At 37.7% G+C, this 14,946-nt stretch overlaps 2 protein-coding genes across 3 annotated transcripts in view; one reads left to right on the plus strand and one right to left on the minus strand.

The window, feature by feature from the left end:
* PHTF2 (putative homeodomain transcription factor 2) overlaps nt 1-14,946 on the minus strand; it is a 177,745-nt gene that overhangs the window by 119,090 nt on the left and 43,709 nt on the right. The window lies entirely within an intron of this gene.
* Nucleotides 6,638-7,107, plus strand: LOC132496115 (small ribosomal subunit protein uS8). The gene has a single exon (XM_060108315.1). It carries the CDS (start codon nt 6,666-6,668, stop codon nt 7,056-7,058), a length of 393 nt encoding a protein of 130 aa, XP_059964298.1. The 5' UTR covers nt 6,638-6,665; the 3' UTR covers nt 7,059-7,107.

The following is a 14,946-nucleotide window of genomic DNA, read 5'->3' on the forward strand; positions in this document are numbered from 1 at the left end:
GAAGTATCTTTGAAAAACAATTTAAAAAGCTACTCTTGGGTGATCTGATTACTACTTAGGTCATCACATTCAGAAGAGCAGTGGTTCAGATGTCAAGAGGCTAAAGAGAAGGTGTCCCTTCAAAAAGGTAGTTACCAATAGTTAACTAGATTAAGTGCTTAGATAAGAGATTTAGAGTTCACGAATAAATGTAAGCAGGGTAAATTGAGGCCCAGATTTGCAAGCATACTTTAAACACTTAGTTCTTTAACTAATGAATAGACATGCCATAATACTATATGTTGAAGCCCTAATTTGTCCTACTATTTCCATGCTCAGTTTCATTTTTTGGAATCTCATTTCAGAAACTCTGAAAAGCAGGCTATTAATTCTCACAAACACCAAACTGAATTTAAAAAGGTAACACAGAGCCCAAATCCCCTCCTAGCTTGTCCCCACTCCACAAACATCAAAGGCCAATCATGCTCCAGGACAAACGGAGTCTACCTCTGTCAGCAAGAGTGTGTCTGTTAAAAGCATAAGAAGAATACCCTCAAGGCAAAAGGTTAAAGAATCCCTTGAGACAGTTTCAAAAGAAAGAAAAGAAGGGAGGGAGGGAGGAAGGAAGGAGGAGAAAGAAAGAAAAGAAAAAGAAAGAGAAGAAAAGAAAAAGTAAAAGAAAAAGATAACCGCCCCCTTGGTGATCCTTTCTATCCCAAAATTGATAGTAAATATATTATCTTTTCTGTGACTGTTTTTTGTACATACATCATCAACCTTTTTAAGACCCTAATAAGCAAAGGTAATGTTGCTTTTATACCTATGATGGTCCCACATTTTAATAGTGATTTAATACCAGTACAACCCAGGATAATTCATTTTTATCTTTGAGTCTTTTTATAAAAATAAAAGTTGTCAATCAGAAAATATCCTTTGTTATATTTAGTGTGTTGGTTTCTTAATCCTTTGTTTTCTCCACTGGCTTAGTTGAACAGCTCTAATGTTTGCTGACAGAAGTGGAAAAGACCCTAGACTGTGCAAGAGAACTGAATAGTCTTATGGTCTTGGGCAAGTTTCTTGACCCCTGAGATTCTGTAAAATGGGGATAACAGAACATACTTCACAGAACTGGAATATGAAATGATAGTGTCTGGTATATAGTCAGTCCTCTGTAAATGTTAGTTCTTTCTTTTCTTGGCAAATCTCAACAGCTCCAGGCCTCAATTGCCTCATTTCTAAATTGATGAAGTTAACTATATTTAAATTAATTTATAACATTTATACTCACTAATGATGAGTTGGATGGCTATAGATAATTTCTTTATGTACCAGTATGGGGAGAGAAAAGATTCAGTGCTACTAAAGTAGAACCAAAAGTGTAGCTAGAGGGCTTCCCTGGTGGCGCAGTGGTTGAGAGTCCACCTGCCAATGCAGGGGACACGGGTTCGTGCCCCGGCCTGGGAAGAGCCCACATGCCGCGGAGCAGCTGGGCCCGTGAGCCATGGCCGCTGAGCCTGCGCGTCCGGAGCCTGTGCTCCGTTTAACGGCAGAGGCCACAGCAGTGAGAGGTCCACATACCGCAAAAAAAAAAAAAAAAAGTGTAGCTAGAAATATCTGGGCAGAAGGTACCAAGAAGAAAGCAAAAACCACGGTGTAAGGATAAGTGTCCTTTTCTTAATTAATAACCAATATAATAGGTTTTTAGAATTACTTATAGTTTATTAATGAAACCAGAGCTGTCAACACCCAAAATCTCATTTGCCCAGACAACTAAACTATATGGTTTTTCACTCTCACAATGATCTATGTACAAGTATGATACAAAACAGAGACTGAGGGGTTGAGCAAACTAACAAAATTAAAGTTACTGAACAAAACAGTAGATCTGAGAATACTGATCACCAATGAAACATATCTGTAATCCAAAAAATTATGTTGTCATGGTGGACATGCTGAAATTATATGGTACTTCTGTTCATATTACTAAAACATACCGAAGACACAATTAGGGCCATTTAAAATCATTAGGATTACTGATTAATTTTCAGACAAATCTCTTCCCAGAAGCAGTAGAAACTAATTCTTTTGACTTTTTAAAACTTTTTAAAATTTATTTTTATAACCATTTTTTAATTGAAGTATGGTTAATTTACAATGATGTGTTAGTTTCAGGTATACAAAAAAGTGATTCAGTTATTTATACACACATATGTATATTATACACACACATATTATACACACACATATATACACACACAAATATATATTCTTTTTAAGATCTTTTCCATTATAAGTTATTACAAGATATTGAATATAGTTCCCTGTGCTATACAGTAGGTCCTTGCTGTGTGTCTACTTTATATAGAATGTGTATATGTTAATCCCAACCTCCTAATTTATCCCGCGCCCCCCCTTTCCACTTTGGTAACCATTTATTTTCTATGTCAGTGAGTCTATTTCTGTTTTATAAATAAGTTCATTTGTATAGTTATAGATTCCACATATAAGTGATATCATATGATATTTGTCTTTGTCTGACTTCATTTAATATGATAATCTCTAGGCCCATCCATGTTGCTGCAAATGGCATTATTTCATTCTTTTTTTTATGGCTGAGTAATATCCCATTGTGTAAATATACACCACATCTTCTTTATCCATTCATCTGTCGATGTACATTGAGGTTGACTTTTTTAAACTTTTAATTTCAAAGTAAAGCTCTCAACGCTTTGAATATCAAATAGGTTTTCACTGTTTTTTGCTCATAATTACTGCCTCTCAAACAAATTTGGCTGTTGAATGCCTAGGAATATCTGAGTCCTTATAACTGCTCCTATGTAAAGCCTTGTTTCTAACCTACTACGTATCTTGAATAGCTCTCCTATCCTATTCTCTTGCTTTTACATAATGCCCTTTTTGTGTGTGTGTGTGTGGTACGCAGGCCTCTCACTGTTGTGGCCTCTCCCGTTGCAGAGCACAGGCTCCGGACGTGCAGGCTCAGCGGCCATGGCTCACGCCCCACAACGTCCTATTTTAATCAACATATTGTCCAATGTTTCTGATTCTCCATTACACACGCACACACACACACACACACACAAACATTCCTATAATAGTCAGACACTCAGGTAACTCTAATGATGAGGATCAAATAAGGAAGTTGAATCATTTAATTACACAATATAAACTATGAATGATGATGATGTCAGACAAAAAGGTATGGTCTGGGGCTTCCCTGGTGGCACAGTGGTTAAGAATCTGCCTGCCAGTGCAGGAGACGTGGGTTCGAGCCCTGGTCTGGGAAGATCCCACATGCCACGGAGCAACTAAGCCTGTGTGACACAACTACCGAGCCTGTGTGCCACAACTACTGAAGCCCGCGCGCCTAGAGCCCGTGCTCTGCAACAAGAGAAGCCGCCGCTATGAAAAGCCCGTGCATCAAAACAAAGAGTAGCCCCCGCTCACCGCAACTAGAGAAAGGCTGTGTGCAGCAACAAAGACCCAATGCACTCCAAAGAAGATATACAGACTGCCAACAAACACATGAAAGGATGCTCAACATCTTTACTCATTAGAGAAATGCAAATCAAAACTACAATGAGATATCATCTCACACCAGTCAGAATGGCCATCATCAAGAAATCTAGAAACAATAAATGCTGGAGAGGGTGTGGAGAAAAGGGAACACTCTTGCACTGATGGTGGGAATGTGAATTGGTACAGCCACTATGGAGAACGGTATGGAGGTTCCTTAAAAAACTACAAATAGAACTACCATATGACCCAGCAATCCCACTACTAGGCATATACCCTGAGAAAACCATAATTCAAAAAGAGACATGTACCAAAATGTTCACTGCAGCTCTATTCACAATAGCCTGGAGATGGAAACAACCTAAGTGTCCATCATCGGATGAACGGATAAAGAAGATGTGGCACATATATACAATGGAATATTACTCAGCCATAAAAAGAAACGAAACTGAGCTATTTGTAATGAGGTGGATAGACCTAGAGTCTGTCATACAGAGTGAAATAAGTCAGAAAGAGAAAGACAAATACCGTATGCTAATACATATATATGGAATTAAAAAAAAAATGTCCTGAAGAACCTAGGGGTAAAACAGGAATAAAGACACAGACCTACTTGAGAATGGACTTGAGGATATGGGGAGGGGGAAGGGTAAGCTGTGACAAAGCGAAAGAGAGGCATGGACATATATACAGTACCAAACTAAGGTAGATAGATAGTGGGAAGCAGCCGCATAGCACAGGGAGATCAGCTTGGTGCTTTGTGACCGCCTGGAGGGGTGGGACAGGGAGGGTGGGAGGGAGGGAGACGCAAGAGGGAAGGGATGTGGGAACAGATGTATATGTATGACTGATTCACTTTGTTATAAAGCAGAAACTAATTTAAAAAAAAAAAGACCCAATGCAGCCAAAAATAAAAATAAATAAATTTATTTTTTTTAAAAAAAGGTATGGTCTGAAGACATGGCAAGAGCTAGTAACTCTTTTGAATGTATAACAACTACCAAATTATTTTACCAAATCTTTAGCTCTTCTGAATCAGTCTTTTCTTAGAACTCTAAAAAACATATGAGAAGCCAAACCATAGAAGCCTTCTAATCCAATAATTAAAATATTGCCCTATAATTCTAGTTATTGGGGGAAGGGAAGGACCTAAAATGGGTAATTATTCCAAGTTAAAATATGGTTTCTCCCACTATCCGAAAGTAGAGCATTCCTATGAAACTGTTCGTAGGCCAAAATGGCGTAAAGTGAAGCATCAGTTACCTTAAGACACATCTTGCTAACAGATGCACAAAATAAATCAAGATAAATCACAGATGCTCAAAGACACAGTTCAAAGATATGGCAGCTGGGATGCTTCATGTAGTTCCTAGGGAAGGAGCTTGGCGGTGCCACTCTTTCTGCTTGGGGTGCATGCTGCCACTTGAACAGCTCACTCACTGCAAAATAAATGCTGAAGGCTAATTTCACTTTTCACCTTTTTTCATAAAAGCAAAAATCCTCTTTGGATTTTTTTCTGGTAGCAAAAACAGGTACCAATGTAGGCTTTTCGTAAAAGCAAAGTGGTGTGAAACAAATTTTCAAAAAGCCGGGGATACCTGTATCCTAACTGGGGAAAGAAGTGTAAGTCATGGAAAAAATATGAATAATTATAAGCAAAGAGGTTTCTTTGCAGCCTCTTTGCTTCAACTGTCATTTATTTCTTCTGCTATCAATTATTAGCAGAATCATATCATAACCAAAAGTATTACTACAGAAAAGCAAAGCTGCTTAAGTAGAAGGCAAATTAAAAAAAAATGTCTTGGGCCTCCCTGGTGGCGCAAGTGGTTGAGAGTCCGCCTGCCGATGCAGGGGATACGGGTTCGTGCCCCGGTCTGGGAGGATCCCATATGCCGCGGAGCGGCTGGGCCCGTGAGCCATGGCCGCTGAGCCTGCGCGTCCGGAGCCTGCGCGTCCGGAGCCTGTGCTCCGCAACGGGGGAGGCCACAACAGTGAGAGGCCCGCACACCACAAAAAAAAAAAAAAGTCTTTAAAAATTAAGACCTTTTTGGGTGGAGAATATAATTTTTAAAGGAAGAAAACAGATTTCTGGAATTCAATCCATCTTAAAATACTACATATCTAGCTGGCCTCTGGCATTTGGACCAAAACATCAAAGTTTGAAAACACATCCTCAGATACTAAAATCTTGTTAATTAGCGAAGATTCCATTCATTAAAAGTAATAACAGCTAAGGCCATTTAATCTCTTCCCACAGATTGTGTCAGGCTATGCATCATCTAAAACCACACTCTTCCCTGCATTAACCCTAAGAATAGTGTTTTACAGGCCACATACATATAATCAAATCATGAATCATGACCAAGTTCCTATTGCCTAAGGAAAGCCAGTTAAAGATATAGTAAAACACTGACTCAAGTATAGAAAAAAAGAAGAGTATTCTTTAATTCAACAAAGAGAGATAATCATGGTAGAATCTGCTTCTAAGAAATTATAAATCCAAAGAAAAAAAATTCAGTTATAATTCAAAGCAGAATGAAGTAAGGACTATTGCACTATACATCAGCAAGAGTTGGTCTGAAAATGAGCAGTATTTGTGAGGTAAAATGTACAAGAATAGGAAACTTACTAGGTATGGGGACATGGGAAAGAGATAAAGATGACCATTTCTGGCTTAAGTACCCGGAGCTTCATGGGGATCATTAACCATGACATGGAATAAAAAAATAGGTTTGAGAAAAGCTGTTGGAGCTCTAAGACAGTTAGGAATTATGTGTGAGTTCAGAGTTGGGAAGGTAAAAATTTGGAACTCAGTAGCATAAACTAGGTGTTTTGATATTATGTGGTCAATTTGATAATCTAGGGAAATAAAATAACTTAATGAGATAAGAACAAAATGTTAAGAAGGATAAATATTCAACTGGAGGGGAGAAGTATCAAAGTTAGGTAAGGAGACTTAGAAAAATTAGGGAGAGACTGTATAGTATATTAATATATATGATAATTAAAGATTATATATATTTATGTATATAAAAGCAATATAGTATATATCTATAATAAATAGCAAACAAGGAAAGAGTTTCAAGAAAGAAGGTAAAGAGAGTTAAAAATACTGAAACAGCTTCTTTCCGCCATCTTTCCGTGCCGCCATAATGGTGCGCATGAATGTCCTGGCTGATGCTCTCAAGAGTATCAACAATGCCGAAAAGAGAGGCAAACGCCAGGTTCTTATTAGGCCGTGCTCCAAAGTCATCGTCAGGTTTCTCACTGTGATGATGAAGCATGGTTACATTGGCGAATTTGAAATCATCGATGATCACAGGGCTGGGAAAATTGTTGTGAACCTCACAGGCAGGCTAAATAAGTGTGGAGTGATCAGCCCCAGGTTTGATGTGCAACTCAAAGATCTAGAAAAATGGCAGAATAACCTGCTCCCATCCCGTCAGTTTGGTTTCATTGTACTGACAACCTCAGCTGGCATCATGGACCATGAAGAAGCAAGACGAAAACACACAGGAGGGAAAATCCTTGGATTCTTTTTCTAGGGATGTAATATATACATGCAAATAAAATGGCCTCAGAGGAAAAAAAAAATACTGAAACATTTTGAAGTCGTTATGTACACATATTCACGTCAAATAATCTTAATCTCATTTAAATAGTAGGGAAAGTCATTAGCTGAGATATGGAAGCTGGGGAGTTTGGGAAATGGGTGACAATAAAGAAGGTAAGAAACAACTACTCGGGGAGACAGAATACAGTATCAACTAGAGTGACTTAGAGTACGGATTCCAGGAAGAGCAAATGCAGCTGAGTTGGTATTAGAAGCAGTCAGCTGGGAGTCAGCTGAGTTATGTTTGTATTTCCTCTTTCACCACCAAGGCTCAACAGTCCAGGATCACGAGGGGAAGAATCAGATACACAAACGCACACACACACACCCTGCCACCAAATACCTGCAATATGCCAAGCATGATGTTATGCACTTGGCAAGGCCCTTCTCTATGTCTTCAAACTGTGTAGCTTCTCTTCTCTTTCCCCCTGCTTCTCCCGAACAATTCAGTACTACAGCCATTAGAGGAGGCAGAGTCATGGGGGACCCAAAGCAGGGTGTCAGAGAGTCTGACACATAGGGGTGACAAGGGCAGGGTATCAGCCAAAGTGGAGTGTAAAGGGGGACCTTGTCGGGTTAGGGGAATCACAGCCTAAGCAGGGTAAGTAGGGTGACCACATGCGGGAGTGACCCAGAGCAGCAGGGCGAGGAGGTCATCCACTTGGAGGATATGCTCATGTGGGGTGTCAGAGCCTAAGAAAGACGAAGAAGGTCTAGAATAAAGAGCTTGAATGGGATGGTATGGCAGCTGAGATGGGAGACTGGTTACATATATAAGGACTGATGTCTCAAAAGCCTGAAAAGGTTCCTCTCTGTTTACTCAAAAATCTCTATCTATAAAGCTATTAAAGAAGAGATTATTAGTTCAATGACATGAACGCTATATGTAAATAGAAGGGTTTAATAAATAAATTATGGCATATTATGTAACAGAATATTATACTCTTTAAAATTATGCTTTAAAAGGGTATTTAGTGACATGGGAAAGTACTTTTACATGAAAACAGTATACAAAAAAACTAAATACAGTATAATCCTAATTTTGTTGGGGAAAATTCACAATGTTAACAGTAGGGTAATTGTGTGACTTTATTATACTTACCTGCATTTTCCACTTTTCGTATTGTAGACATGTATTACTTTTAAACTATGATTGAAACATCATTTAAAAAATCAAGAGGAAGTGGAAGCTAATATCATCTGAGTAGCATCACATATTAGGTACTGGGCTAGGTGGTTTTGAATACATTTTCTCATGGGAAAGTACTGTGATAGAGGGGGCAAGTCGTTAAGAAAGCAACTGCCACTTCTCAAAATCAATTTGACTCATTATAAAAATAAATAAGGCTTTTCCTATGAGTTATATAACAGAAATTTTCTGCTAAAGTTATATCTTAATAACAAAACTGTCAGAAATTCTAGTACTATAAAAGGGCAGACAGATAGATACCTATATCCTAGAATATCAAGGGAAAAAATGAGTTAAAGAGGCAAAATGCTAAAATATTTGAAGTGCCCAAGGAAACAACATTCCATACAGGACTCTTGTGGCAGACGGGTAACTTAAGTTGCATTAGGTGGTGATGAATGAATTCAACTGATTCACACAGGAAAGGGAGGGAATGGAAGGAAGGGAGCCTGGCAAACAGCTCTGTGGTAGAACTGGGAGAACTCCAAGTTCTGGAAGAAGCCAAGGAGAGAAGGCCCTCATCAGCTCTTTGGCCTCTGTAGCAACCAGTAGGGGCTAGCCATATGGCATAAGGAAGCAGCCATGGACTGTCTCTTCTGAATGCTCTCTTGGTATTCCCTTTTAGTCCTCAAGAGATTAAAAAAATAACCCTTAGAGCTAGTGAGAACTGTGATACAGTGTAATAACAGGGGTCCTCAATAGCCCCCAAGTGTCAAGCCCCCATCTTTAATTAGCAGCTGTAATCTGTAAACTAAAGATTAAAAAGCAAGTATATAGTTGATTTAACACCTCTCATTTATACTTAAGAAAAATCATTAAATCACTAAGAATAAAGGACTGAAGTCCTGCTATACTCTGAGGAGGACTTTAAAGGATCATATCTGTGTAATTTGATCCTATACACACACCCGTCCTCCACAGCGATCCCAGGCTAGACAGCTGACTCAAACTGAGCCAGTCAAATTCTCTCTTCATTCCGATGTGAGGTGAACAGGAGAAACAGAGATGGATGACTAATAGAGGTGAATAAAATTAATACAACAGAGCCCTACAGAGAAGTTTCTAGAAATTCTGAGGGGCCCAACATAGTCCTGGTTTGTCGTTCCTTCCCAGGTCTTGGCTGTCTGCTGTTGGCACAGTTTACGTGTGTAGTGAAAAGTAGAAGCAGAACACAGTGGTGTTTTTTTCTGGCCCAACTTTAACCAGAACATTGCTGTTAATGCAAACCAACACCACTCTGCATAATTTATGAAGATTGTTTATTTTCCAACTTGCTGGTACATGGCAGTGTGTTCTCAGTGAATTTATTAATCAAGGTACTGTCCAATTAAAAACTTTCCCCAAGAAGTCATCTTGGCAAAGATAATTTAACTTCTACTTTTCTACTTAACCTAACCTTGCATCATGAATTGTGAGAAGATCCTGCTAGTGAGGAAAAAAAGATTATTAGTTGCTATTATTAATCATAGGAAAATAATTCAAATATGCCTTACTTTATCAATCAGAGGGTCAAAAACACATTACTCAGTGTGAATACTAGAGCTCTATTTAACAATCCTATAACATTAATTCCCAGGTGTTAAAGCTTTTACAGCCAAAACTATAAAATTTAACATTATGCAATTAATAATTATTTGAATTTTTCAATAAATGTTATTTCAACAATTAGAATGGAAATTATTATTATTATTTTTTTTTTTTCTTTTTGCGGTATGCGGGCCTCTCACTGTTGTGGCCTCTCCCGTTGCGGAGCACAGGCTCCGGATGCGCAGGCCCAGCGGCCATGGCTCACGGGCCCAGCCGCTCCGCGGCATATGGGATCCTCCCAGACCGGGGCACGAACCCATATCCCCTGCATCGGCAGGCGGACTCTCAACCACTGCGCCACCAGGGAGGCCCAGAATGGAAATTATTAAAAATTGTTTAAAGAAATTATTAAACTATTTAAAATAGCTTTTTAAAAGCTATTCATTACTTAAAATAAACAGCTTAGTTTAAAAAAATAAGGATTCATTTCTTTAGCTTCTAAATCTTCAAAATACAGTGAAAGGCCAAATATAAATTCTACTTTGTCTTCACTTTACCACTAACCGTGCTGCACATATTTTATACATCAAGCTTAAGGAAAAAAACTCCCCCCCCCAAAAAAAACACTTCATCTTCTCACCTAGTCCAAGACAAGGCATTCAGCGACAACACAGATCATAATTCTCCTAGCCAAACACGCATTTATAAAAATTAACTTACTTAAATGACAATGACCAAAACCAAGCTAGTCAGGATACGTACAAGACTTCCAATAGACTAAGCAAATACATTTAAGCTAAAATGAGAGTTGTATGAATAAACAGTAACTGCATAACTGCTGCTCCACTTATTGAGCAGTTGTTGCTCTGTCACGGATTACAGTCCAAGCAGGAGACAAGACACACAGGACATATTTAATGCCACTACCCACAACCACCTGAGAGCCCACAGCAAAGGGAAAGAAAAGTGGCAGAAGAAATAGGCCAGATTTGGATACCATGTTGGGAGCAGAATCACTCTCAGTTAAGGGAATGCAGATTCTGTAGCCTATTCCAACTGGGTTTAAATTCTGGCTCCATCACGCATTCTCTATGTGACTGTGGGGAAACCACTAGATTTCTCTGAATCTTAGTTTCCTCAGTTATAAGTTCAGGATAATGGCAGTAATGCCTATTTCATAAGGTTGTTGTGATAATTAAATGCAGGTAACGTACTTAGGACAGTATGTAGCACATAGTAAGCATTGAATGAATGTCACCTGCTATTATTATTCAACTAGTTCAACAACCATGAAATAGGAAGCCTTGGGCCAATTATTTTACTTATACAATATCATTTAATCCTCATTTTTTAAAGAAAATTAAACAGACATAGAAAAGTTCAATAATTTGCCCAAAGTCACAAGACAGCAAATGAAAGAACCAGACTCAAACATAGCATGTCTGACCACAAGGGCCCTGCTTTTTGTTTTTTTCTCCTGGTTGATTTTCAAGTTATTAAGACTCGGAGTATCTGTATGTGGTACAAATTCAAATTGTGTCAAAGTGAAAGGGAATGTTTATTTTTAAAACTCTCAGACTCTGTGCGAGAACTTTCTCAAAAAACACTCAGACTTATGGTTACCAATGGGGAGGGGGGATGAGGAAGGGATGGACTGGGAGTTTGGGGTTAGTAGATGCAAACTATGACATTTAAAATGGATAAACAACAAGGTCCTACTGTATATCACAGGAAACTATATTCAATATCCTGTGATGAACCATAATGAAAAAAACATAAAAAGAATATATATATATAACTGAATCATTTCACTGTACAACAGAAATTAACACAACATTGTAAATCAACTATATACTTCAATAAAAAAAATTTTTTAAGTCAACATTTTTACCCCCATTTTGAAGATGAGGAAGTTGAGTCTCACAGAGGTTGAAATAACTTGCCCATGTCAGACAGCTTTTAAGATACAGAGTTTGGATCTCATTTACAGATACAGATACCCACAGGCTGGCGTTCCATTACACAGTGCTACCTTCCAAGATAAACCTTAATTTGCTTTTCTCAAAATAATAGCAATCTGTGGAAACTACTATCTCTTAGTAGCAAAACCCATTTCGAATTACTTGTTTAGATAAGAATTAAGTAAACATACCACCTATTTCAGATATATCCATTCTTTGACTTGCCAGGATTTGGGTTTTTTTTTAACATTTATTTATTCATTCATTCATTCATTTCATTTATATATTTATTATTATCAATTTATTTATTTTGGCCCTGCCGGGTCCCAGTTGTGGCATGCGGAATCTTAGTTGTGGAATGTGGACTTCTTAGTTGTGGCATGCGGGCTCTTAGTTGCGGCATGCACACGGGATCTAGTTCCCCGACCAGGGATCAAACCCGGGCCCCCTGCACTGGGAGCGTGGAGTCTTACCCACTGGACCACCAGGGAAGTCCCAAGATTTGTTTCTAATCAATCACATTCCCAAGAATAGCTATCACTTTTCCTTTGTATTCACGATTGTAGTTTTTAAAAGTCCAATTTTATTGCTTTCTTTGCATGTAAGACTTAACGCAAACCTGGAAGAATGAGAGAAGATCCCACACCAAGGCACTTCGCGTAGGGTGAGAAAAAAAAAAGAAACATAAATGTATATATTTAAAATATCTTCTCAACTGTATTGTTTAACTACTTTACTACTTTATAAGAGGTATGGGGCATGATTTACCCCCTAAATACAACTTGTTTTAGGTTTAAAGGTTCTGCCAACCTTGTAAATTCCCTGAACAGGGTTTCATCAGTCTAGTAAAACCAAAGGAGCACATGAATAGGATAATTCCATAGATGTTTTACTGTATCAAACTGTAGATTAAAATTATAATACCAAAATAATCAATTAAAAGAAATAACTATGCAAATTAAACCACCAAGAGATGGCACTTCACAACCACTAAAATGTCTATATTTTAAAAAGACATGGGACTTCCCTGGAGGTCCAGTGGTTAAGACTCCGCGTTTCCACTGCTGGGAGCACAGGTTCGATCCCATTCAGGGAATTAAGATCCCACATGCCGCACGGCACGGCCAAAAAAAAAAAAAAAAAAAAAAAAAGACAATAACAGGTTTTGGCAAGGATGTGGAGAAACTAAAATCCTCATATAATGCTTGTGGGAATGTAAAATGAAGCAGTCACTTTGGAAAACAGTTTGGCAGTTATGACCTGGTAATTCCACTCCTGGTTATTATCCCAAGATAAATGAAAATGTATGTCCATATGAAGATATGTACATGAATGTTTATACCTGCACCATTCATAATAGTCAAAAAGTGGAAACAATCCAAATGTCCATCAACTGTGAATAAACAAAATCTGGTACACCTATACAATGGGATTCTACTCAGCAATAAAAAGGAATGGAGTACTCACACGTGCCACAACAGGAGTGAAACTCAGAAACAGCACGTTAAGTAAAGAAGCCAGACACAAAAGACACTAATGGCAGAAAAGGCAAATCTGTAAGATACAAAAAGGAGATCAGTGGCTTCGTGATGGTGGGGATGGGAAGGAGGAGTGACTACAAATGAGCAATACATTTCTTTTGATAGAAATGTTCTGAAATTAGACTGTGGTGATAGTTGTATAATACCATAAATTTAGTAAGAATTATTGAATTGTACACTTAAAACAAGTGAATTTTATCACTTTTAAGTTGCATGTCAATAAAGCTCTTTTGTAAAAAAGGAATAGCTATGTTTTTGTAAAATTTCTTTAAATAAAATAACATGACAAGCATTTAAAGGAAAAAAATATATATATATAGTCAGAATTTGGAATGAAAAGAATTTTCCATTAAGTTTTGACTCCTAGCAGGCTTTCCATCCCTATACCTAGAAGGCTGCTTCTGCTTTGTGTGTGTGTGTGTGTGCATGTGTATATTCTAGATTATTAATTTTAATATTGCCCTAATATTAACTTGAATATTTATAGGATTTACTTCTCAAAGGATTTGAGATATCAAAACATTATGTAGTGAAAATTATAGTTCACTGCAACTAAGAAAATGTTAATATAAAGAAATTGTCTATGATGTACAAATAGCTGCTAAATTTATATTATTTGGAATTTCAGGATTCCTCTGAAAATATGTATATGTAACTTGTTTGAAATTATTAAATTTCCCATTTTCTAGAAATCTCTCCCCTAATCCTTCCACTCAGGAAATCATGTAATAATAACATCAGTATCAGGAGTATTGTTTGAAAAATAATACACGTATGAAAATTATGGGAAACTTGAAAGTAAAAGTGAAAAAAGTGTTGGCATTGGATCATATTCATTGAAAAAAACCTTTTACATCATGCAAGATGTCAATAAGAGGTATCTATCTTTAAAATAACACCTACACTGTAACATGAACTGACTGGGACCCTAACATGGATGGAAGGCCCCACACCTGGTTACTAAAAGATATTAACTGCCAGTTGACGCAGTTAATGCTGTTAATAATAATAAGAAGAAGAAGAAATAGCATTTGATATTTGATATTTGCCAGACACACTATGCAGACACACTTTCCATGTACTAACTTAATAAATCCTCACAATTCTATGAAGTAGATATTATTGCTATCCCTATTTTATAGTTACAAAAATTTAGGTTGTACAAATTTTAACAGTAAGTAGCAGAATATAGGAATTCAAAACCAGATGGACTGGCTCCACAAATGAGGCCTTACCCATCAGTAATTTAATTCACATCCTTACACAAATACCACCCTATATTCTTTTGCCTTGGCTCTGATCACTAAGAAGTATCTGGGAAGGGTGGCATTTAACCCCTAATCATTGTCAGATACTTCTGTCTCTACTGACTCTCCATGGGTGCCTTGCCAGCTGGGAAGCTGTCAGGCCTATTAAGAAAGCAAATGAGGCCAAGCACCTATGGTCAGCTAATCTGTGACAAAGAAGGCAAGAATATACAATGGAGAAAAGACAGTCTCTTCAGTAAGTGGTGCTGGGAAAACTAGACAGCTACATGTAAAAGAATGAAATTAGAACACTCCCTAACACCACACACAAAAATAAACTCAAAATGGATTAAAG

This window comes from Mesoplodon densirostris, chromosome 9, assembly GCF_025265405.1.
Source record: "Mesoplodon densirostris isolate mMesDen1 chromosome 9, mMesDen1 primary haplotype, whole genome shotgun sequence".
NCBI lineage: Eukaryota > Metazoa > Chordata > Mammalia > Artiodactyla > Ziphiidae > Mesoplodon > Mesoplodon densirostris.

What these genes read in the sequence shown, in the direction of transcription:
- LOC132496115 (XM_060108315.1), top strand. Translation starts at nt 6,666, where the DNA reads ATGGTGCGCATGAATGTCCTGGCTGATGCTCTCAAGAGTATCAACAAT.